At 36.3% G+C, this 26,558-nt stretch overlaps 1 protein-coding gene across 1 annotated transcript in view; it reads left to right on the forward strand.

The window, feature by feature from the left end:
- cacna1bb (calcium channel, voltage-dependent, N type, alpha 1B subunit, b) overlaps window positions 1-26,558 on the forward strand; it is a 147,399-nt gene that overhangs the window by 48,922 nt on the left and 71,919 nt on the right. The window contains exons 5-8 of the mRNA XM_084137076.1: window positions 11,657-11,748; window positions 11,879-12,031; window positions 13,744-13,931; window positions 26,326-26,429. Coding sequence (XP_083993202.1) covers window positions 11,657-11,748; window positions 11,879-12,031; window positions 13,744-13,931; window positions 26,326-26,429 — 537 coding nt within the window. The remainder of the gene's footprint in view (window positions 1-11,656; window positions 11,749-11,878; window positions 12,032-13,743; window positions 13,932-26,325; window positions 26,430-26,558) is intronic.

Here is a 26,558-nt window from a genome sequence, read left to right on the forward strand (position 1 = left end):
TGCGTAGGAGTGTGTGTGTTTGTGCATGTGTCACATTAGAGTGGATAGAGTGCATCTCTATACGAGTGTAATTGTTGCAATGAGACAGGCTTCTGCTTTGGTGTAAGTATTTGTGTGTAAGTGTGTGTATCTATTAACCGCAAATCATTAAAGCTCTCTGTATGACGCTGGTGCCTTGTGGCAGGCAGGGTGACTTCATTAGCGCTCCCTTCATGGGCACCATGGCAATGAACCCCCTGTTTGGCACTCCTTGTTGGTCATGTGCCTCTGGACAGCTCCACGTCTAATGTCTAATGCTGTGACCTTTTGACTGTTTCTATTCTGATTGAGCATGATGTGGTGGCATGATGTGGTGACATAATGTGAACTAAGGAAGGTAAAAGTGTGGCGAGTAATGGAGAGAGACATGACAGATGCCAACACTGATTCAGGAAATGATCTATGACTAAGTGATACCAGAAGGGCTGTGTGGCTACACTCATTTTTCTACATTAGGGGAATCAATTGGGGTTGAAATTCCTCAAAAAAAAAAAAGAACCCTTTTTGGGGTTTTTAATCTCTCTGAAACTTGAGCAGGACATTGAACTATAGAGATTTAGTTTCATAACTTATCTTTTTATGCCATTACTAAAGGAATTTTATTTTTTTATTTTTTTGCTCAAAGGTTTCATCGCTCATTTATTATATTCCTTTTTAAAGCAGTGCAATTTCTTTGCCACTAGCGTCAACAATTGGGATTGCAAAATGAATGACTTTTCTAACATATTTTCAAGCATTTCTCAGCTATATCAATTTTCAATAATGACAGTGGAGAAAAAAGAAATAGACACAAATAAGACAATTATCAGTGTATGTTATCTTTCAAAAGTTTAGAGTCAGTACGATTTTTTTTTTTTTTTTTTTATAATTTTTTTTAGCAAGGATGCATTAAATTTATGTGATAGAACAGACTCTTATGTATCACGGTTCCCAGCTAAATATTAAGTAGCACAACTTTATTCAACATTGATAATAATAAGTAATGTTTCTTGCGCCCAAAATCAGCAATGATTTCTGAAGGATCATGTGACACTGAAGACTGGAGTAATATATGCTGAAAATTCAGTTTTGACATCAAAGGAATAAATTACATTTTAAAATAGATCAAAATAGAAAACAGTTATTTTAAATACTAATAATATTTCACAAAATTACTGTTTTTACTGTGTTTTGGATCAAATAAATATAGCTTTGGTGAGCGTTAGAGATAATTTTATCTAACCGACTGCAAACTTTTGAACGACAGTGTGTACAATATAAGTTGTTTAATATTAAATGAATGTAGATAACAATACAGGTAATTTGTTCATGGAAGATTGAAAATAAAATAATAAAAGAAGATTGAAAATAAAAGAAAATTGAAAACTCTGTTAAATGACTTTTGACAAATCTTTGCATAATTTGTGACATTCTTGTGATCTATTCTGAAACTTTAGGGCCCTGTGAAACTTCCACTGATCACTAAAATCTTGTTTAGTAGTCAGAAATGCACGTCACCACATTGTAAACGCTAAAGCATCCTGATGCGACTCGGGCAACAGCGAAAGACTGCCTTCTGACCTAGCATGCAATCATTCCTCCAAAACAAGGGTTTCAACTTTGCAGATTAGTTCGGCTTCAGAAGAAAACATCTGTCTGAGCGCAACATCCAGAAAGCCCATAAATATGCACGCGCAAGGTTTCACAGGACAGCAACTCGGATCATGTGACACATCAAAAGTTCCGTTAGATAAGCAAGTGACGCTCTGCTTGAAATATCAGATTAAAATTCTAAAATTACTCTAAAATAAAGTTGTGCTGAGATTAAAATGATGCTATATTTAGAAGCAACAAATATATAAAGTGGCATCTATTATGCTTTTTCCGCTTTATTCTGAACTTCCTGAAATGAGTCTTCAGTAATTCCAGTCTTGCTTCCTATGTAGGCTTGTAACAAATTTGCATAATATCAGCCTATGGTCTTCATTGGCTGCCCGCGAACGCCATCTACTTTGACCCGCCCTCAAACACTGTAATTGCAGGCCTAAAAGAGTTTGTGTTGTCGACATGTCAAGAAGATGCTGTTTGTTTTCTGTGCTGCAAAAGCAAATTCACTTTACATGCACTTACAAAGGATGAGGACTCTGGCTTGAATTGATACAGTAAAACCGTCGCCATTGTTACTGTTTGAAATCACTAGCTGCGTCCCTATTCAGAGGTGAAATTCAGATATGGTTATGGGCAATTTGTTTTCAACACAAGCTGTAAGCGGTTGACCGTTCACAACAGACTGCGCCATCTGACCAATCAGAGCAGAATAAGTCTCGGAAAGGAGGGGATGAGAGACTGAATGCTTTATCGAACCGTTTCAGACACTGAAAAAAGAGGTTATGCAGTGTATATTGTGAGAAAATGAAAGTGTTTTTTGAACTTGGATGCATGTAAACCTATTGAGACTCCAAAACAAAATTAGGAGCCTTTAAAATAGCATTTAAAATACCATTTAAACAATTGAGACACTACAGATATGATACGATTTTTTACAACAGATTGTCTTGACTCCTGTAAGATCATCATTTGTCGACAGGTGTACTGCTTGTAACATTTTCCAGGTACATTTCCCTTTGGATTCTGCTCAGGCTTGTTCTCTGATCTTAGAGGTCTCAGTTGCTCGGTTGAGGTCGTGAGGTCACTGTGTGCCCGAGGCTGACTGACAGCTCTCCTCTGACACTGGATGATCATCTGAGAGGGATAAGTCTCTTTCTGAGACTTGTGAAAAACCTAATTCCAGCACCATGTGCACCGTGCAATGATAATTACATCACGGCACCCCCGCTGAGGGTGAGAAGTCTCCCTCACGCTCTCCCTTTCCACCACTGTCTTTCCCACTTCTCCCTCTTCATCCTCTCTTTCAGTTTGTATCACTGGCGAGTGCAGCGTGAGTTTAGCAGCTCATTCAGTTGAGTGCCACAGAAGTCAGCTGCCCTTCACCTCTGTAGCAGACGTGTCAATCACGTGTGTGTTAGTTATGAACCGCAGTCACAGGGACTGCTTTCATAAAAATTCAGCTCCCAACTACTTAATTCTGGTTCATCATCTGACTGCAATTCTTTGTCGAAACAGCCACATATGCTCATTCTGACTTCTATTGTCTCGATTCTCATTATGCGCTGGGCCAAATCTACCAGTAACTCACTGAATTTTTTGTTTTAGCTTGTGGGACTCCAAAGCAGGAGTTGAATGCCAATTTCTCATGACAGAATCTATTTTTGTGTACTGTATGTATGTGTTATTGTGTATATGCCTTTGTTTCTTTATGTGAGAGAGTTTTTCTTTGACCAATAGCAGATATCGTTCCCAGCCATATTTCCTGTGCCTGAGCTTTCTGCCCTCATGTAGAGATATATTCTGTCATTGATAAGCAGGATATTAAAAATCTTTCCTTTTTGCTTGCAGCTACTCTGCTACATTAAAAATAATAATGGTCTTTTTCTAGTCTAGTCTCTCCAAACCACAGACAATCAGAGTCATATCTTACCATGAGGGTCCTATAAGAGTCCTTATATAAAGTGTAATCTTATAAGTCATATATATCGGTCATCTTTTCCAATAGTTAACGAGTATACATTGCCATGTATCCCATACTTACAGGTTTTATACTATGAAAATGGCCCTTTTCTTAGTATGAAATGATATACACAAGTAAATGATGTATTAAAGGTACAATATGTAAGAATTTTGTATCAAAATATCCAAAAACCACTTGCACAGTGTTATAAACTCTGAGAAATTCACAATTTTAAAAAGTGCTGTCCCTGTTCACTTGTCGCCTGTCAATGACGTAATATCCGCGTTATCCCTGGTTTCCGCTTGTACTGCCATAGTAACCATGGCGACAGACGTGGACAACTGCGTAATGCGTAACGTCTAGCAGCACGCTGTTGTTGTTTCGTTCAAACATTATGGACCATGTATGACACCATTAACTTGTGTGTGGCGCTGATATCTGTCTCTTATTAGCAATCGCACCCTGCTTCATACCACAGTCATGTTAAAAAACATGAATGCTTTCACTCATCCATAAACATTATTAGATCCATCAGCATGACAGCAAGTCTCATCATTCCGCTTACTCACTGCGTCATCAACCTACACCTTTGTTATTGTAAGAGGTTAACAACCCCTAGCCGCGAAAAAAATTACACATTGTAGCTTTAAAGTAAGCATGGAACAGAAGTTGTGATAGTCTTTTCTTCCATATTATGACGTTTATCTAAATGAAATGGTTTCTTGAACAAGACAAAAGTAGGGCAGAACTTGATTTTGTTGATCGGGAATGGATTGGATCGTTGGATTGTAGTGGTTTGCTATTGCTGTGATCTCATGTGATTGACAGGTTGTCCCGCACCAATAAACACGAGAAGAGATGTCAATGTCGGAGGAAGGGGAAGTTATTTTAATTAAAGATTACAAGGACACATGAATACAAATATTAATAATGATGTGCACGGATAAATAAATTATAATAAACACTGCAATATTCCATAAAAAATAAGAATTGTCAAATGGGATTTCATGGTAATTTTAATCGTATTTATTATTGCAAAATGGGCTTTCAATAAAACTTGCCTGTCTATACAGTAGAAAGGTGAACTTTTGAAATCGGTGAACCTATAGAAAACAGAGAAAATGGGCTGATATCTTCCCTTTTGCCAAATAGGTAGGAAAACTTCAACACCCATAATGCACTGGGTATATTGTCGTCCAAGGCCACTCCCACCAGTCTGCTATAGATACGCTTGACCAGAACCAAATACCGCCTTGCTTTAGTAGGATATACTTCTTAGCGAATTTTTAGTCATAATGGTGTCAACTTGTATTGATCCCGGGTGCAAAAATTCCAAGAGAAAATGTTCAGTGGTAGTGAGTTACTTTAGGTTTCCAGTGAAGGATCCAGCATGTTGTAGGCAGCAGCTGACGGCTGCAAAAAGCCCTGGAGCTGTCATCCAGTGGGCTTCTGCTGACAAATAAACATGAATTTCTCTTTCCAGGGGCCTGTACCATGAAGCCGGATTAGGTGGCTAGCCAGCTATGTTTCAGCTTAGTTTCCGCCAACCCTGGGTTTTAGGTACTATGAAAGTAGCTCGGCTTTAATCGGTGTTCGTTGCCATGGTATCTTACGCTGCACGGCTAACCTGCTCCGGGGCAGGTTATGTTCTGGATTCAAGATCTCAGACCGAAGTTTGACCAATCAGCTGAGAGCAAAGAAACATATAGGCCTAGGTGACGTAACTTATTCCAAGTGTCTGTTACAATGACTTCACCTTTTCTTCCAAATCCGGTGGACATCTCAGCGCAAATTGTTTGACGAGCACTTCGTAGAGAAAGAGTTTTTAGCCAGACAAAATCCCCTTGCCTTAACTGATAGTTACTTGTATGAAAGATACAGATTTTCCGCGGAAGGAATGTCTTATCTTTGCGAACTTCTTGAGCCGCACATAAAGAATTTAACACGTCGAATTCATGCACTTACTGTACCGCAAATATTGCGTTGCATTTTTTTTTTTTTGCAAGTGGTACATTCTTGCACGGTGGCTGACGCACAGAAGCTAGGGGAAAACATATGTTTGTCGAACCATTCGCAAGGTGGTCCTCGCTCTGAAGGAGTACATGAAAAGTTTAATTAATAATGTTCCCCGGACATTTATCGACCATGTCCATAAAAGAGGGCTTTTATAAAATTGCCGGTAAGATATATTGATAGGGTGACATCACATGAACACTTTTTTTTTTCTCAAAAAGCAAATTTCACAAATGTACATGTTAAGAATTATTTTGAATCTTTTTTATTATTATTCTGATAATCTTATGATAGGATTCCCAAGTCATTGCAACATGTATGCAGTCTATTGCTCCAATCTCCACTGCTCTAGGGAACATGAGGCAGATTATGTTAATAGGAAGTCCTATCACAGCCATAATGTTCAGGTAGAGATGATGTGAATATGTGAGATGATTATTTTCTGTGAGATGAATCTTTAAATTAATAGTAACTTTAACAGATATAACAATGATCTACTAAACATTTCATCTGCAGACGACTTGTGGTCATGAACATATGATCAAGTTTGGATGCCAAATGGCCTAGCTCCAGTGCTTGTCTTACAAATTTTCCATGAGTCTGTGTTGTGTCAGCACTTTGAGGAAATCAAGTTAAATTTGGTACAGTACAAAACACCGTTAATTTGAACTGAGCTAGAAAAACCTACACAATAACCCCATCATGACCCTCAGACAGGGCCACAGCACTGCTTCAATGTGGCCCTCAGTAAAACCAGAGTGAAGATAGAGATGACCTTTGGCATCCTAAAGGCACATTTCAACTGTGTTCAGCGCTTCAGAGTCATCAGAGCGGGCATCACAGATAGTGGCTGCATGGGCCACACCAGTAGAAAGGAGCGAGAAACACCACAAAACCAGCTTCTCCCCGATGAAACTGACCCGATCACACTTGACCACCCAGCTGGTGCAGATGTAGATGCAATCACCATACAATATTACACTTAATAAAAGCACATTGAAACTGCAGATAGGTCTCAAACTGTTTTATTGGTTTTGTTGGATGGGAGGGAGAAAGAGAGCAAGAGAAAGTTGCATTAATAAATATTCATACTAAAGTGTTACTTGGTTAAATAAGTTTATATATATATATATATATATATATATATATATATATATATATATATATATATATATATATATATATATATATATATATATATATATATATATACTGAGATCAGTTTTATCCAGTTGTTTGATTTTGTTTGGAGCCTCCTCAGCTCACAGTCAGCTCCTTTAGTGTGCAGTCTAGTTCAAGTCTCCTTTAGTGTGCAGTCTAGACTCCTTTTGTACAGGGCCCTGACCGAGTCTGTTTCCACCTGAATAATTCCACCACAAACATGATCATTACAAGTTTTCTGGAGGCTCATCAAAATCACAAAAAGTTCCTTGACTTCCTACAAACACAGGACTGACTGTAATTTATGTCAAGGGTTTTAAATCCTTACACATTTCTTCTGAAGCCCATTGAGGTAGAGGCCTCCGTTTCTGGGGCAGGTTGTGAAAAATCCTACAATAAAAGAGATGTGTAAGGGCCAGTCCCTTTTTTATGCCACACATTCAAATGTTTGCCATAATAAAAAGCCCAGTGCATTCACATCAGCAACTGTCTGAGAACACACAGACAGATTGTACAGCACCTGTAATCCCATCCATAATCGTCCATCCCTTATTGCCTACTCAGAGCAAACTCCTCCGCCACAGTGTATTCTGGTTTTCTGAATTTAATTCTTTATTTCTGTTTGCTGCAAACAAGTGTTTGTGATAAAATGTTCACAAATGTAATAAAAGGTTGTGGTAAATACTCACCACTTTGAATTATATTTTTATATTTTGTCTTTATCTGCTGCCAAGAACATTTGGAGTTGGGGTTGCATCTAAAAATCTAAAAATCAATGAATATTAATCTTTCTTAGTACGTACATGCACATTTTTTATATATTATAAAAATAGGCTATAGGCTATATTACACATAGGCTACACATACATATATACATACATAATTTTACATAAATGTAGAACGTATTTGTTTAACTTACGCATTAACAATCAGCAATCTTTCTCCAACAGTCTTGTCTTGCTTTGGCAGCAGAGAACGTATTGTTTCAAGCTTGAAATACATATTTAAATTCATCGTAATTCTGAATGAATATCTCTTGCTCCTCCGCGGAAAAATATATCGCTCTCGCTCTACCCGCGATTGGTTGTTCAGTGTCGACGTCACTCTTTTATGTGCACGCGCGCGTGGAGTAATCATAGCTTAAGGATCAAAGCCTGAGTTGACAGAGAAAGTTGATGAGCTGCATCATGGTACCAATAAAGCCTGATTGCATCGGTTTGGTTTTGTCAACTCAAAACTAATCCTGTAACTCCGAGTTTGTTCAGCTACCTTCATGGTACAGGCCCCAGGTAACTACAAAGAATGAGTAAACATTGGTAATTTACATATACTACTGACACTGTAACAATACAAATCGCGTTGAAAATCAGCGGTTACGTTTTTTATGTGTGATTTTTTTTTTTTACTATATTTTCTTAGAAACTTCAGAGAATCTACTTTGAATTTATTTTTTTGTCGAATATCACCATGCATATACACATTTTAGTTAGTAAAGTAAGAATCTTGTTTAGCTTTAAAACTTACCTTTATTACAGACACTGAGTGTCTGTGCAAGTGAAAATAGTCATTGTGACATGTTGATCGTGTGGCAATAATAATTAATATATCACATTCACTATGTCACGGTGTATTTTGAGTGTTTGCATTTAATGAGATTTTGGCTCTTCATAATGTGTCGATAGCCCTTGACTTGCATTGCATATCTGTGAGATGCACAGCTCAGACTCTGACTGCACAGCTCCAGCAGAGGGTGCTGTTGTCGCTACACTAGATTACGTGTTCCTGAAAAGGTCAACTTTATTAAAAAAAAAGAATGTTGAAAACTTTGCCAACTCTTCATCCTTGTCTAACTTTCTTCCTCTCTTCCTCCTCCCTGTTTGTGTAGTGAGTTAGATAGATTGCGGGGGTGTTGCGGCAGCTCTATCATATTTAATGGGGCATGTCTGCTCAGCCTCACAGTACTCTGCATGATCCCTCCACCTCAACCCTCTGCTGCCATCCTCTCTTCCCTTTTCAGACATCCATCTTTCTTTCAATCTCTCATCCTCCTATTCTTTCTCATGTTATGAGCAAATCAGATCAGATGTCAGTGAAGAAAGATGCTCCTCTGCCAAACATAAGAACTGTAACTTTTATATAAGCTTACTCAGTTTGCCTGCTGTGAGTTGATGATTGTGATTTAATGGGAAGATCTTATTCACGGCCACATTTGCACAAATGCAGTGCGCGGCTGGTTCCACTCCAGTGCTGCTGAGGACATACAGGCTCATGTGCGCTACGCTAAGGCACATTGCCTTGGCAACATCTAATGGCTGTCATCTCGGCGGTGTCACTGTGTTGATGGGATTAGATTAGATTAGGTTATGCTGATTTTCCAGAACATAAACACACACAACACTGAAAGCTGACAGTCTGCTTCAGAGAGATTTCTTGTGATTGCTACCTTACACGAATCACTGACCAAAAAGGTGATCCAGCCATTTAATACAGTGTGAGATGAGAATTAAAGACGTTTTTTTTGGCATGTTTTTTTTTTTTTTTTTTTTTGTGTGTGAAAAAAGAGAATTAAATGTATAGAGTGACACCTGTGGTATCCTTGTAGATTTCTAATGCTCTTGTTTTGCTTGCATTTTGGGGACCGATAATTATTAGTAGTAGTAGTAATTATCAATAGTATATAATGTAATGTAAATACAAATGTATTATGTATTATATGAATAATCTTTATATAAATAATCTTTAAATTCAATATTTATTGATGAATGCATAAAATAATAAATTACAAACATAAATATGAATACTATAAAACATAATTTTAGCAGTATCAACAATATAAATTATTAGTAGTAGCAGTAGTTGTAGTATCAATTAACAAGTAAAAATTGTATATAATTTAATGTAAATAATGATTGTATTATATATAATCTTAATAATGCTTATATAAATAATCTTTATATTCAATATTTAATGATGAATGCAAATAAATTACAGAAAAATAATATTATAAAATATGATAATTGACTATTGAATGAATTACAATGAAGCAAATTAGCTCAAAAAATATACATATATCATTCATTTTAAAGGATTAAAATTAATTATAAATATTTGAATTATTTTTAATAAATTCTGCTACAGTCAGTTCTAAAAAATAATTCAAATATTTGTAATATATTATGTAATATATCAAATATTATTTAATCAGTTCATCCAATGAACAGAAAGCATAATAATTTATTAATTCTAGGAAATAAATTATCTTCCTGGCCAAGAAAGAATAAAGTAAATAAAGTACTAGCAGGGTAATAGCATAGGTATCGCTAGATCAAGACGTTTAAGTGACTTCGATATTTTTGTGAGTGGCAAACACAGAGACAATAAAGCATGGATATAATGGTTTATAAACGAAACTACAGTAGGCTACACATACAACTGAACTAAGCAAATATTGTACAGAATCAAGAAAGTAAAGAAAAGTGAAGAAAGAGAGAGAGAGAAGAAAAGAGAATGGCAAGATTACAATCAGTTAACCACAACCTAAGAGAAACATCAGAGAATCAGGGTCACCTTAAAGGGGCACAATAACTTACAAGCGCATCTAAAGGCTCCGAATGGGTACTTGCATTGACTTTGGTCGCTGAACAAGTCCAGATGCGGGAGATTCTTAATAATTTTGCCAGGAGTGCGCTGAAGCGTTCGTCTGGGTTCTTGGGGTGGTCCACGTCGAATTCAAAGAAGTTAACTTGAAGATGAAGTTGCCGGAAGGAGACAGGAAAACATTGTCTCAAAGAGATTGAGCAAAGATCTGAACTAATCAGACACTCTTAAAGGTCCAATCAGTTCACACCCATTTGGTGAGGTGACCAATCAAAGATGACCGGGAGAAAGTCTTTGTTTCATCTTATCTCCATTTGCATGTTCATGGTGGTATGGAGAATTTGTGCAGTCTTTACACAAAAGTATGGTAAAAATATTTATCCTAACATGAGGATTCTTTTGATATCAAGAAAGAGTGGATTTGAAGACATTAAAGCAGTGATACATCATCTTTGGAAATCAACATTTGAAGTTACTCTAACATAACTAAAGAATCATAACTAGGCTAATAAAACATAGGGACATGCATAAACCACATGAGAAATACTATAAACATTTGGGAAAGTTTGTGGGCAAGAATGGAGTAAATGTCCTTGTGCATTGGAAGTTTATCTCTATAGTCTTTGACCAAATGGCCGGTGCCGTCTGGTCTCCTGTGCTGTCTTTGAGGGTTGCAGACACAGTCTCTTGCTCAGATCGTTCAGGAGAGCAGAGGTGATAACGGTCTTTGAAGAGAACTGGTTTGAGTGCCGATGACAACGGGGAGAGGGGGAAGGTTTTATGATGTCTAGAGCATTTTGATTAAGTCCATTTGTTACAACAATAACATTTTACAATCAAATTTGTGTTATTATTATTATAAATATTATTATCTTTAAATTCAACGTTTAGTGATGATTAAAAATAATTAATAAATTACAAAAAAAATCATATGAATATTATAAAATATGATAATTGAATATTGAAATTAATTACAATAAATTGTTTTAAGTATTATTATTATTATGAACATCAATGTATCAAATAAAAACAATAGATACAAATAATATAATGTAAATATCATTATTATAAATAATATTATTTACAATGTTATATTGTTTATATTTAAATTGTTTTGTTTAAATGTGTTTAAACATTATATATTCTATATTTCTATAAAGGATGTAATCAAATATCCAAAATGGAAGCAGGCCAAATGGAATGATTTAAAAAACAAACTGATTGGCCACTAATCTGAACTAAATGTCTATGGCGGTCCCTGCTTTCTAATGAATTTCGCATTGTTTGTGTTTGTGACAGGATTTTAACCACAGTTGGTTCAGAGTTCGACTTAAGAACATTGCGGGCCGTCAGAGTCCTGAGACCCCTCAAACTGGTGTCAGGAATCCCAAGTAAGTGTTTGGCAGTACAGAACACTTTGATTTAACACTGTTTGTTCAGATATTCAGACATTACAAATAGGTAGTACTGATAAAGTGAGACAGTTTTTCCAAATGTAACCAAATCTGGTTCTCTCTTTAGGTCTTCAAGTAGTATTAAAGTCCATAATGAAGGCCATGGTTCCCCTTCTTCAGATTGGACTGCTGCTGTTCTTTGCCATAGTTATGTTTGCCATCATCGGTGTGGAGTTCTACATGGGCAAGTTCCACTTCACCTGCTTTAGATTGGAAACAGGTTAGTCTACTTCTTGGTGTTTTTTTTCCCCCTTCTTTTTATTGAAAATTTCCTATCAGAGTGTAAAGCTTCTTATGAGAGGATCCAGGAAATAAATCATACAGCCACTGCAGTCAGAGACGTTTCAAAGCACAGCATCTCAAAACATCCCTTTGAATCACACATGAAATAACAAATTCAGGTTGTCCAAGGAAAGTAACTCCTTATCAGATTATGTTGAAGAACGAAGATAATAAAGACACTTTAGCAGAAATAAACCAGCATTGGTATCACAAAAAAACAAAAGAAAAACAAAATTGGAACACACTCTGTAAACAGAATTATTATGGGAAAGTATTATTGAATAAAATAAGAGAAAGCCAACATACTGTTATACTACTTAAACTTATATTTCTCATTATTATTATTATTCTGAGCCTAAAATCTCATTCCATAGACAAAATAACTGTTAAAAGTAAGCTGTAATGTCAGAGCAATATCACTGTGGGTGTGGAATTCCAAAGCTGCCAAAACAATACATTTGCAAGATGACCTGAGTCTGAGTCCCGGTTTATGGTTCAGGCTTTCTCAATCCAACATCAAAGTTTGTTCACAAACTTTAGCCTCTTGTTCTTACTTGCAACACTAAAGCTAGACAAAACCCGTTCTTATCAGCGGTCCTGTCAGGCTCTTCTTTTGCTTATGCAAATTTCCTTCACCTGCCTTGCTCTTAACTGACTGACATTTACCCACAAAACCACAAAACCGTCCTGCAGAGCCAACTGCAGCTCAATCACGCAGTAACCTGTGAAGAAAAATTCCAGTTTTCTTAGGGAAAATTATATTTTAAATAATGTTTTAGGCTTAATAATGCTAATTTTGTACTTTTGTACAATTATAACATAAATATCCTCTATTTAGTATTTAAACAAAACATATCCTGTATAAAATTGCGCATAATATTTTTCTCGAGAGCTTGAAGAGCAAATGTTTTTCTATTGTATCCTCACAGCACGGCTCTTGAAGATGAGGACATAAGCTGTGTTATTGCAGCTGGAGGCTGTGTCTGTGTGTGCGTGCACACATGTTTGTGTATTTATGTACTATATTTCGGTGTCCATGGTGTGAGGGATCTTGACAGGTCGTTAATGTCATATGTGTGTGTGTGAGTTATTTCAGTTTGACACATTGCGCGTAATTAGCTCGTGTTGGTAATGAGGTTTCCAATAAGAAGCTGAGCTGCTAACATGTGCTCAGCTGCTGCTTGCTTCACACCTCAATCAGTAACATCAGCAGGTGCTATGCCTCAGAGAGAGAGAGAGTGTGTGTGTGTGTGGTTCAGGTAAACCCTACATTATGGGGGCAAAATGTCCCCACAAAGATAGCAATATCCGAAATGATTGTCCTCCTTGTGGAGACATTTTTTGGTCCCCATGAGGAAAACAGCTTATAAATCATACTAATTTTTACAGAGTGTAAGGGGATAGAATATACAGTTTGTACAATATAAAAATCATATCTATGGAAAGATAGAAAGGTCCCCCAAAAACATGAAAACACAACATAACTGTGTGTGTGTGTGTGTGTGTGTGTGTGTGTGTGTGTGTGTGTGTGTGTGTGTGTGTTTGACCAGTTTGGAAAGGGTGGTTGCAGTAATTTCCCCTTCATGTTTGTAATGATTATTGATTTAGGCCTATGTACAGTACATGATTCTTTTCTGTTTGTTTGTTTAGGAGAAAAGGTTGACGATTACCCATGTGGTTTAGAGCCTCCCTCAAGACGGTGTCCCAATGGAACAGTATGTAAAGAGTACTGGAAAGGACCCAACTTCGGCATCACGAATTTCGATAACATCCTCTTCGCCATCCTCACAGTCTTCCAGTGCATCACCATGGAAGGATGGACTGATGTACTATATTATGTGAGTTGCTGTTAAAATAATTTAAAGGAAAGTTCATGTGAAAAATGGAAATTGTCATTTACTTGCTCCCACATCATTCCTAATCCTTATTATTTTCTTTCTTCTATAATCCATACATATATGGAGATGTGAGGCTGAATGTGTGAGCAGCTCTTTTCCATAAAACGGTAGATGGTGAATTATCATACCAAATGGCAAACAAAGCATCATAGAAGTATTCCATCGAATCTGTGCACTACGTTTTCTAAGTTTTCTGAGGTGATATATAGGCTGAGAAAGCTTAGGCTTATGCGAGACTTGTCGCCTCACTGTCCTATAAGCCAATGGTTTCAGAGACTTCCAAACTCATTCTTCTCCCTCTTCCCATCACATATCAGCTCAAAGAGTTGATAAAGTTTATTTTAAATAATAAGTTAGAAAATATTCGAAAAGTGGAAATGAAGTGCCTAACAGGTATTTAGTTGTGGGAATAAAGTACTTTAAACACATGTTTAGGAGTAAGTGTAGAGGAAGTGGGCTTTAGGGATAGGGACAAGTAATGCCCTAATAAAGCAGCATCCATTTCAGGGTTTCCGTTGTCCGGTAATTACCGGACATTGGCCGAAAAAAAATGAAATGTCCGACAAAATTAAATATCTCCGGTCAAATTGTCCGATTAAAATTGCCTTATAATCCCGCCCCCCTAACACAATCTGAATTTGAGAATAAGGCTAAAATGTAGGCTATAAAGCAAAAATACACCGACCTTTGGCTATGTTATAAAGGAACAGGCTCTACCGTTTGAAAGTTATTAAACATTATTATATGGCTTGGTTGAATTCCAATGTGGAATGCGGTCTGTTATTTCTTGATAACAGACCGCTGCGAAGCACTAACGGCGCCACAGGATTTTGATTGTAGGCGGGCCTCCAGAAAACTGGATGGGCCAGTTAAAATAAGCCAAAAAATAAAAAAATAAATAAAAACGGGTTCCCCTTCATCTCCGTTTCAGCGCTTTTCTGGACACTAAGGACAGTGACTTAGTAGCCTACCTGAATTTAATGCGTAAAAAAAAAAAAAACGACCTTAAACATTTTTAGTTTATTAACAGCAACAACAGCTGTAAAGATGAAGTTGACGATCGCCATCTCCTTATGAACGCGCCTATAGAGAGAAATGCACATCATGGATTACATAATCAGAGAGTAGCCTTTCGTTTTAAATTGTTAAAAAGACATTTCAAGCTTTCTTAAGATATATTTCATGTCTGTGAGGCCTACGCTGAGTTTCGTAAAATTAGGATGAGATGCGCTCCCGTTCACGAGCAATGCAAGTGACCGCGCGGGCGCCTGCATGATTAGGCCTATCGTCTGCTATATTTGCTGCTTATTTATTAAATACAGGCAATTGGTTGATAAAAAAATTATTAAAATTAAGATACAATTTATACAAAACGAAATTCACTTCAAAAAAGTCTTTCTACAAAACCAAACTTAATTAAGTGGTCAAAATCATGTCTGACCCGCTCCATGTCTCTCGATATTGCGCATCCTATCCTACTCGTGCGGTTCACTTTTCATAATCAACATAAAATAAAAAATAACATTATAATATTTTAACAAATATTAAACTAAATGAGCTTATTTAATGGCTACAACACGTATAGTAGACCTAGACTCTCTATTTGTACAAATTGCTGCACATTCTTTTTATTCAGAATTTTGCACACATAAGTTGAAAGGCATTTGTTTGTGCATGCATAGCAAAACATATCTGCAACATTTATCAAGTTCACTGATAATTATGCGTGCATTTATTAATTATTATCTTAATGAATAATGAAGCAAGGACGAACCATATAAACTGCGTTGTTTGTTTAGAATGAAATGGATCGCAAATAGATCCGAATGAAGAAACGTACAAAACCATAGTAGAAAATGGGTCTCGAGTGTTCCTGCAGAGAGGGGGTTCTCGCTGCAGAATCGGATCAAGACGAAGCAGCGAAGTCGCCTAACAAGGTTACGCGGCTTATGCGCATTGCAGGTTGTGGAGAGACACTGGGAAGTTCGCTTGAGTAAAAACAATAGGCTTCAGATATTCTATGTGGGGAAGGGGGATTGGTTTGTTAAACTGTTGATTGACGCCAATCGGACGTTCATGTTTTTTTCCGTTTTTTTATTTGAAAGTTAGGCTAATAAACATGTTGCATTCGGCCTGATTATGTCATTTTTTAAGTTACATAGCCTTCCTCCAGTTTTTCTCAACTTGACTAATTAAGAGGCGATATTTGACCGGCATATCATCAAAATGTCCGGAAAACAAAACCTCTGCCGGTCACTTTGACCGGCACCATTTTTTCTAGCGGAAACTCTGATCCATTTATGATTTTGATAATCATATTCACTGAATATGGTTTTACACTGAAAATGGGCCTTTATGTTCAAAAGAAAGAGTTTTCATTGTACAAAAATGGCTCTAAACCGGACTAAAAAGACAAACAGATTACAGAAATGGCTACAGTAAGGGGTAAGATCACTAAATATTCATCTGTTGGTCACACAAAACTTTTTTTTAAAGAAATTCAGAAAACATGGAATATGGTGCACAAGTCATATGCCCTATTTTTTAAAAAATCTTTATGGTCCTTTTTTGTAATTTTGGAGCTTGGCATTAATCACCATCACAAAATGACTTTACCATGCATTGAAAGAATTGTAATCTTCCCGGGAGAAAGAAAATTATTCAATTTTGGAACATGAGGGCGAGTAACCAATAACATCAATTTCATTTTTAGGTGAACTCTTTAACCTCACACACACATAAACACACATGCATTTACAGGCATGCACAGTGTGGAATTTTGATGTGGAATATTGTTTGTGTAATCTCAAAGGCATTTCTTTGTTTCTGAATTTTGTGTTGTGTTTTAGAACATCTGACAGCCTGTGTTCTGCTTGTCTGAGTGTTGAGCTCATGAGACTGTCTAAAGGTGCTAAAATCTGTGTGTGTGTGTGTGTGTGTGTGTGCCTGCTGATGTGAATACGAAGTGGAAGAGTGGAAAGAAGTTTGCTTTAATTGCAGACTGTTAAATATGCAAAAGAACATCATTTATGATATGCAGGAATTTCACGCTTATAGAAAACCCTACTGTGGCCATGTGTTTTTACCACAGGCCAGTCATTATAGAGATATCACATTCAGGATAGATGCTGGCATGGACGGAACTGTCTCAGTAACGCTTCCGGGAGCGTAGTATAAATCCTGCTGAGTGACAGCAAAGACAGACTGCTGTAGTTTCACCTGCTCCCCTTCTCCTCACAGTTTACTAATGTATACAGAGCATTAGACTGCCAGAACATGGTGTGGGGCAGCATATGCCACCCTGTTCCCACACCACTCCTCCTCCCGCCACAGACTGAGATGTGAATTATGCTAAGCTGAACTCAAACTGTACGCTGCCAACCCGTTCCTGTCATATGTGGAGGTCTGCTGGTTATGCTGATGCCCTCTCTCTTTCTCTCGCTTTCACCCACCCACTTTCTAACACACGAACTCCGTTCCAAAATCTAGTGAGCCGCCTCACGATCTACTTCATTTTAGTATCCTAACCATCTTGGAACCTCTTAAATGAACAATTAGAGCTAATATTGGGTTAAACGATCCTTTTTAATTACACTCAATATTTTTCATTGATACTTGTTAGGATTGAATAAGCTTATTTGCAGGGTTCAAAAGTAAGGATTTTTTAATGCTTGCTTAAACTAAACAACTTGATTTTTCCAACACAAAACTACATATTTTTATGAAAAAATATATACATTTTAAAGTGTTGATATAATAATACTAATACTAATAATACTTTATTTAATTATACTCTACTTTCATCTGTATTTTTTTTTACAGATGATTAAACCTTTTTTTATATTATTTTTTATTTTATTTTTTATATTTTAAGTATTATACATTTTTCACACTTGTGCACAATTTTTCATAATTGTTTTCATTCAATGTTAGATTTTCCTTTCAAAGAAAATTTGACATATGTCTGTAAATTATAGGAAAATACAGATTTATTTATTATTTTATTTATCCTGAAAATACAAGAAAATACATATAAACATATAAATGCTTTTGCTGTAAAATGATGCCATACATGACTTATTATTAATTAACTTGTAATGTTTAACCAATTCTTAATGATGCTACCCAGACTGTCACAAATCATGGAATTTTGATAAATTCAAGCAATTTTATTTTAAATATAAAATTTTGCATATGTAAATTAATAATTAACTAAATGTTAGATTTTCCTTACAAAGAAAAGTTGAAATATGTCTGTAAATTATACAGCTATTGTAATGATACAAACACTTTTGCTGGAAAATGATGGCATACAGTACATGACTGTTTATTACTATAATTAAATTGTAATTTTTAAACCATTCTTACTGATGCTACCAAGATTGTCACAAACTTTGCAAATTTGGCAAATCCTCGGTGTCAGACAGTTACATCTTTTTACCTAGCTAAAAATCACTATTACTAAAAAACAGCACATCTCTCCTCTCTCTACACTCATGCACTTGCTACGAGTTTTCTTATTAAGTACGATAAACCTTTTCACAAGGCAACTTTAGCACAGCCTGCGTGTACAGTATGCGTGAGTGTATCTGATTAGCATGGGCTTGAGGGCCACATGACCTCTCAAACTGCATTGGTGGCCCCTCAGGCATTCTGCAGGGCCTTTAAAAACAACGTTTGTTCTCAGAATACTGTAAAAACACGTCTCTGGGAGACCACAGCGGCTTCATAATTTTATTATTGCCAATTTGTAACTACTGGAGCTTGTAGTTTAACCATTCCTTATAGCCCAGGGACTTCAATCCTATTTCACAGAGACTGACTCGTTTATAAAGTATCTCAGTGCAGTTCTTAATCCCTCTGCATTGAAAAGCAAAGACCTATAATTGGTGACAAATAGAGAGTAAATCAATATATGTATTGTTCATCATAAGCCTTAGATCTTTCCCAGAAGTCACCCGTATGAGTGGCAGTTCTTAACGGTGTGCCAGAAGCAAGTTTGAAGTTTTCTTCCATCTTGTAGATGGATAGAAAACATACTGTATTTTTAAAATATATATTTAGACAAATTATTTATATAGACATAATGCACTATGCAGTTCAACCAAACATTTAAAAAATACAGTACTTCAGCATTTCAACATGCATTTCTTCCAAAAAAGTTTGATGTATATCAAATATTATACAGAAGATATTATACAGTAATATAATTAAATAAACAATGTTCTAACACTACGGTAATGGTAACTACATCATATATGTATCTACGGTTACACTTTATTTTAAGGTGTCATTGTTACAGTGTAATTATATATTTAAGTACTGAGTAATATTAATTAACAACATGTACTTACTATAGGGTTAGGGTAGATTAGGGTTTTGTTGAGGGTTAGTTGCATGTAATTATGCATAATTTACTGTTACTACTATGGTAAGTACATGTAACATATGTAACAAGGACACTGTAAAATAAAGTTTTACCATAACTACATATATATGGTAACTACACAAGTTAACATGAACTAATAATGAAGTGCACTTGTACAGCATTTATTAATCTTTGAAAATGAAATTTCAACATTTACTAATACATTATTAAAATCAATAGTTGTTTGTTAACATTAATTAATGCACTGTGAAGTAACATGAACAAACAATGAACAGCGTTATTTTTATAGTGTTAACAAAGATGAACAAATACAGCAACAAATGTATTGCTCATGGTTGATGTTAGTTAATACAACAAATGAAACCTTATTGTAAAGTGTTGCCAAAGATATTTGTAAGGCGTTACATGTGTTTCCTCCACAAAACAGTTAATTCAGGGAATATGGTGTTCTGCATACTTTTTTTAAGGCTACTGTGGAAGATGATGTGTGATATGCTGCTTTTTGAGATCATGTTTATGGTTTGAATGCAGGATGGATCACATCGTGAAATAAGAATAATGACAGCACTCCATTTTCTAGATTGCATGTCAGAGTAGCTGGAATGTGACTCCTCGGATGGATGTCTTTATAGCGCTGTGATGGAACGGCACAATGGAATAATGGGATTGTTTGTAATGGATTATACAAATAAATTCTTTATTTTATATACCAAATGTTCCCAATGCAGCAAAACCGTGACTGTGATATATAATCATTCTAAGATTCAAATCCTAGGTAAAAACAACCGGTTGTGTGCCTTGTCGAAATGAAAAGGCATTTCTTTATTGAGCATCAAGTTGTAGCTCTATAAATGACAGACAGGCAGAGGGCCAGAGGTTAGTGTAAGTTTCTCAACCTAAGGAGCTACATTATCTCCTCCCATAATGAGCTGCGGCATAGCAAGCCAGCGGGGGGCGGAGTCTTCTGCTAATGACACGGCACTCCTCATTTCATGCCTGTTAGTTTTATTACCCTCTCACTGTGCTAGAGATTAATCACTTTATGCTTAATTACCACTACTGTGTCATGCTTGTTTGGGGACGCTGGTCAGATCCCCTGTAGTGGAACAACACTACCTGTTGGAGATGATGTTGTTGTTGTTGTTATTGAGAAATGTATTTATTTATTTAAAGGCACACTATGTAAGATTTTTGGATCAAAATAGCCAAAAACCACTAGAACAATGTTATATATTTTGTTGATTTGTGTACTTACATTATCCCAAATGTTTCTAAAAATGCTTAAATCCAGAGAAATAAGCAGTTTTAACCAGGACACGGATCGTGTCCGTGTGTCGCCTATCAATGACATCATACCTGTGTTACCCTCGATTTCCTTTAGTTGGAAACACTAAAGACGCTTTAATATATTATGTGTTTTATTAAACAGGTGAGCAACTTTTTGGATACATTCATCGACAGAAAACGAATCATTATTATACAGCTCAACACAGTTAGTCTTTTTGTTTAAATCTCGTTTTCTTGATTTACCAGGAGTACCTTATTTACCATGCCTAATATTGCTGCTGTGTGCAACAAGTGTCTCATATAGAAACACACAGAGTAGCATTGTAACAACTTTCATCACACTCAAATGTATCTAATATGATAAAACAGCACTGCGTTACCCCACTTACGCGTGACTGGAAGAAGGCATAATAAAAGCTCCACTGCTCTCGAGCTGTGTGTCGTACTTGTCTCTGCTTAGCAATCGCTCCAGCGGCCTCGTTCCGCTCCAACGGCTTTCATAACGTTAATATATTTTTAATACATTACCGGTCATCCATGAATATGATTTCTGTCCGAGTCCCATTGTATTCTCCACTGGCTGTAGAGGTGAAGACAACAACTCCCATGATTCCCCGAAATCAAGGCGTCATCAAGCCACGCCTTTCTTTTGAATAAACGACCTCTAGTGGTGAAAAGTTACATTGTGTGCCTTTAAATAAAATGTATCTAAAGAGGACAGTTTATTTAAATGTATTTTTTATCATTTAGAATTTATTTACAGAGTAAAATGAATTGACAGACTTTCTCTTTATGTCACCATGGCTATATGCAGAAAACAGTGTTTTAGAGACCTAAATACTGTCATGACTTCACACAGTTTGGTTATTATTCATTAATATTTTATTTGTAATTTGTACTTGATTGGATTTGTTAAAGTGTCAGTTGTTTTAAGACTTTCTAGTGTTATAGAAGTCAACATCTTTGGTCATTTTCAACCTTGAAAAGTGCAATAGAGTGGCATTTGAATTTGGCAAGGAGATTTGTATGAACATGGCCAAACCCAGGGAGATATATACTGTTAATGATAAACATTCAGTTGCATGCAAATAAGTCTAAACTCATATATTACATAACAAATTCAGTTAGTAGAAACAGGATTGAAAAAAACAAGAACGTTCTGTTCATAATCGTACATTTGCAGAAGGAATGCTTACATTGGACCTGTTGACACTGGAATACTTTATGGTAGCATTGCCATTTTGTTTCCTTACATGCCTGTCATCTTTTGAGCATCAAGCAAGGGAACATTTTTTTGATTTATAAGAAGTAGGAATAACCCACGTCTTTGAATGGAATGCAGTATTAAACTAGATTGGTTTTCCTTCAATCACTGATCTTGAAAATTGTTTTTTTTCCCAACAAAACAACCCTTGTTGAAGGTCTCGTGTAATTTCTAAAAGTATTTTAAAGGACCTTTTTGTGGTGATTTTGAAATTAGTCACGTCTTGATGTTGTCGTACCTAAAGCATCTTTAATTAATCTAAAATCTACCTTCTGGTCAAGCATTTGTAGCAACTCCCACCGGGGCGGTAATAAGGTGTCATTTATTGACGTGTGTGAGCATGCTGCCCGAAATGAGATGCCATGTGGTCAGTAGCCCCATGTGTGACAATTGTTTCACTAAAATGTATAGTCAGCCCGCAGCTGTTGTGCTATTCCAGTAGCCAGTGTGTGTGTTTGGATGTAATCAGTGTTTTTGCTCTTGTTACTGCAGGCTGAGTCACCAGGCCTCTGTGCACCTTGACCCTGTCAGCCGGTCATCCTGGGCTGTCAGACCCATCCCAGAGCTCATTAAACATCTTTAAAAATAGCCTGTTGGGAGCTGGATGGAGGACAATCTTATTTGGATGCATGCAGCATTGAATCATATCAGACCTTTTCCCTTCTTTCCCCTCCCCCCTTTTTGGATATAACTCATTACAGTGGTAGTGAAAAATATGCGTGGATGGAAATGCATGCGTCTTATTCCCTATCGCCCTGCAATCCAGTTTAACCAGGAGCTAAGTGCACTGAAATAACGCTGCACCATATTTAAAGTAAGCCGTGGGGCTTCTTGTGGGCCCAGAAAGGTGTGGCAGCAATAATCATCGAATTATGATCAAATGATGGAGAAAAGCATTATATCTGGGCATATATCCAGACCCACAGTGCAGTCGAGACACATTTTAAAGAGCTGATTCAGGTGTATAAATCACAATATTAGACTGATACTGTACGGTCTCAGGAAAGTGCTCAGAATCAGGTGCTAAATCAAATAAATTATGCAGTTCATTCTTAAATTTTGAATTCATTCCACAGTCTTTATTATTTGTATTATCTTGGCATGAGAGGGAGAGAAAGAAAACGAATGTTCTTTACACCAGAAGAGCTTATTATATAGTTTGTGTCCCTGTAAGAACTAAATATTACACTAATATCACACTTACTTGTTCTGACACTTTATTCAGTTGACTGTGCATAATGCTGAATAAAGCATTATGATAATCACCGTTTACAGATTAAATAGAGGTGTGTGCTCACAGTGTTTCAAAGGAAGTGTTACAAAAGCCTTTAAGGATGCAGTAGACCAAAGAAGATAAATTAGATGAAGTGCAATGTCACAGTGAAACAGATTAAGGGGAATATGATAAATGTGCTTTTGCTGTACTGTAGTTGCTTCAAAATTCTCACATCTCTAATATATAATTCCATAAATTTGCCTTGTTTTGGCATCTGATTATAGTTCAAATGTTTGTGGGAAAATACAATTGTTGCTTTGTGTGTGACCTTGTTGATTGTTTCTTGGCTTTAGTAGTCAGGTTCTTTTGGGACTGTTTAAAAGCAAGCAGCCTTTGCATTGTGATAAAAAAAAAATCTACAAATTGAGAGACCTTTGCTGCATCTTCTCTCTGTTACTTTTTGTTAAGTAGCTTAAGTAGTTAAGTAGTAATCCTGTGATGTCTCTTTCATAACAGGTTCACAACCATGAGGTCTTGCAATTCATGATTTCGCTGCAAAACTTTACCTTAACCCAGTTTAGACATCCGGTTTAGATGATTTCAGCGTGTGGTTGCTGGGAAACATGTAATGTCCTTCCTTATAGTGCATAGTATAGTGAATAAATAAAGCAGTTCAGTACAATTACATACTATACCTCAAAATGTAATTGCAAAATGAATGTTCTGGTTTGTTCTTGTACATAATGTACAGTACTTGCTGTTTATTTTGATTGTAGACACTAAGCCACTTATATTCTATCTTCTAACACTCTGCAATGATGAATTGCTTTGACGTTCCAGAGAAACGTAATTCCCTAAGTAGTTCCTTCGTCAGCATAAGGGAGTATAGACGGGCTCATCTGGGCACTGAGCATTGACTGAGGGACTGTTTCACACAGGTTCCCATCGTCCCTCATGGGAGCTTATACCTCCTGCTCCTCTCACTGTTGCTTAATTAGGAGTGAAATGACTGAGTGCAGGTCTCAGACGCAGCAGCCTGCAGGAATACTGAGACACGCTGATGGTGGTGGGAAAAAATGTGTATACTGTAGTCTCCAATGATATTTTCAGTATGGTCATGTTTTTTTTTTATGTAAAAGAAGGATTGAATCTCCTTCCTTGTCCCTATAGACCTTATGCGCCAGAGAAACGAGGGCGCCGCCATCTTTAGAATATTGTCTTTTAACTTCCGTTTTTGCAATCGCTCTGTATATCTCTATGGCATTGCTGTCCAGGAGTAATTAGCTTTTGAAGTGGATTTACTTAATGTAAAGTTAATGAAAGTTATCATGAGGATTGTAATGTTTAAAGCAGATGTCTTAACAAATGTCAGTTGACCGGGAAGATTTTAAAACGAGCCGTTCATTCATAAATACGCAAGATCGCTGTGAAAATACAGACCGGAAGTCAAAAGACAATGGGCGCAGCGCTGAAAAGGGGCGGGGCTACATAAGGTCTATACCTGCTGGATGATGATGGAAATTCTCACCTGTAATATTATTTATAATATATATTTATATTTATATTAATATATAAAAGGTCTAGTTATAGCAGGAATTATAACACACATATATAAAGTCGAGTAGAAATATTGAAAACAAGATAGAGACATTTTAGATAAAGGTAAGCATCATATTTATGCTCCCTTCTAAGAACCCTCATTTAAGCCACATTCTGTGGCAGCAACCAATTCATTCTTCGACGAGAAGTCAGTCCCAAATAAATAAATACAAGATGGCAGAAAAAGTAAAAGAAATATAGATTTTAAATAAAATTCATTCAAGACTGGAATAAGTATAAAAAATAAAAAAAAATGAAAGAATAAAAACTAATTCAATATAATTCAAAATTTATTTAGTTATGTTTTTTAGAATACCATTTTGTTAGCTTAGCAACATCCTATCATCAAACTCCATTGAAATTAATTGTGAGTGGAGTCTCCTGTATGCTTCATGTGACGAGTGATACTGTCTATGTAGAGTGCCTTAAATCAGTCCATGTTTGTTATGCTACCTTTAGCCAGCTACCTATACTCAGTCAATGAGCGTGATAGGCTTCGGAAAAGTGCTAACATGTAATCTGATCTGGACTAAAACCAATGGAAACAAAACAACTGAGAGATGTATTTCTACATTATGTGTAATTGACATGGTCCATCACTGAGCTCATCTATACCTTGTGCTTTTTTTGGCTGAATAATTTACCTGTTCATTAATGATTTATCTTGTTTCTCATCTCCCTCTTGCTTTGGTGTTTATTGAGCAGCATTAAGTCTCACTAGTGCCTCATCTCACCTATGGGGGTTGTTTTATGAGAAACACAATCAATGGCATTAGCAGCAGGGCTATATAGAGAGGGCAACATTGATCCATGTTGCTTTGATGTCTGTGAAGTGTCCCATGAGGATGTTATTTAAAGCTTGATGTGGTTTAAGTAGCTTAACACTATTCAAATACTTTTAATATATTTTATATTTTATATATATATATATATATATATATATATATATATATATATATATACTATTTTATCTCTATTTCTTGCCTCCGATACAAAGGGAAGTGTTTTCAAATGTTTATAAATGCATTTTAGACATTTGCAAAAGTTACTGGATTGAATCTTTGTTCAAATTAAATTGATTTGTTCTCAATTTTCTCCAAAAAAATAAAAAAGCTTTTGAATTGAAAAACATCTGATACCTCCTTCAAAAGTGAGATGGAGGTAAAAGTGATGTTTACTTAAGGAGAGAAGTGATAAAAAGTGGGACCTCACTGACGCACATGCAGGTTATAGCAGAGAGTCAGTGCTAACATCATTGCTGCAAAAATCTTTTTCATTCCGAATGGCTTCAGCAATATTTTCTCAGTGGTGGCTTGTGGGAGTGGATTTGTAATGACTTAATTTATTTAGCATTAGATTCTCAAACCATGAGAATGATTAAAGTAATTAGTCTCAAAATGCTTTGGATAGTTGTAGTCTTAGATGTGTTTTCATTCACAAGTTATTGTACATGGATACTGCACACAATGTTGATATAACCTTTATTTGTAATGCGCTTGGGGATTTCTTAATTGTCTGTGTGAATGGGTTGTTTTAGGGCTCTATTGTAACATCTCTTGCTTTATTTGTTTATGCACAGGCCAATGATGCCTCTGGGAACACCTGGAACTGGCTGTACTTCATCCCTCTCATCATCATTGGCTCCTTCTTCATGCTTAACCTTGTCCTGGGTGTCTTATCAGGGTAAGTTGTACATCACGGTTGATGCTCTTTCTCCCTCTGTGTCTTTCCTTCTCTTTCTAACTTTCTTTCCTTGTCCATGGTGAAAATAGACACATGGTTGAGCTGATTTTTAGCTCAATCATGGATGAT

The sequence above is a fragment of the Abramis brama genome (assembly GCF_963993115.1).
Source record: "Abramis brama genome assembly, chromosome: 15".
Taxonomy (NCBI): domain Eukaryota; kingdom Metazoa; phylum Chordata; class Actinopteri; order Cypriniformes; family Leuciscidae; genus Abramis; species Abramis brama.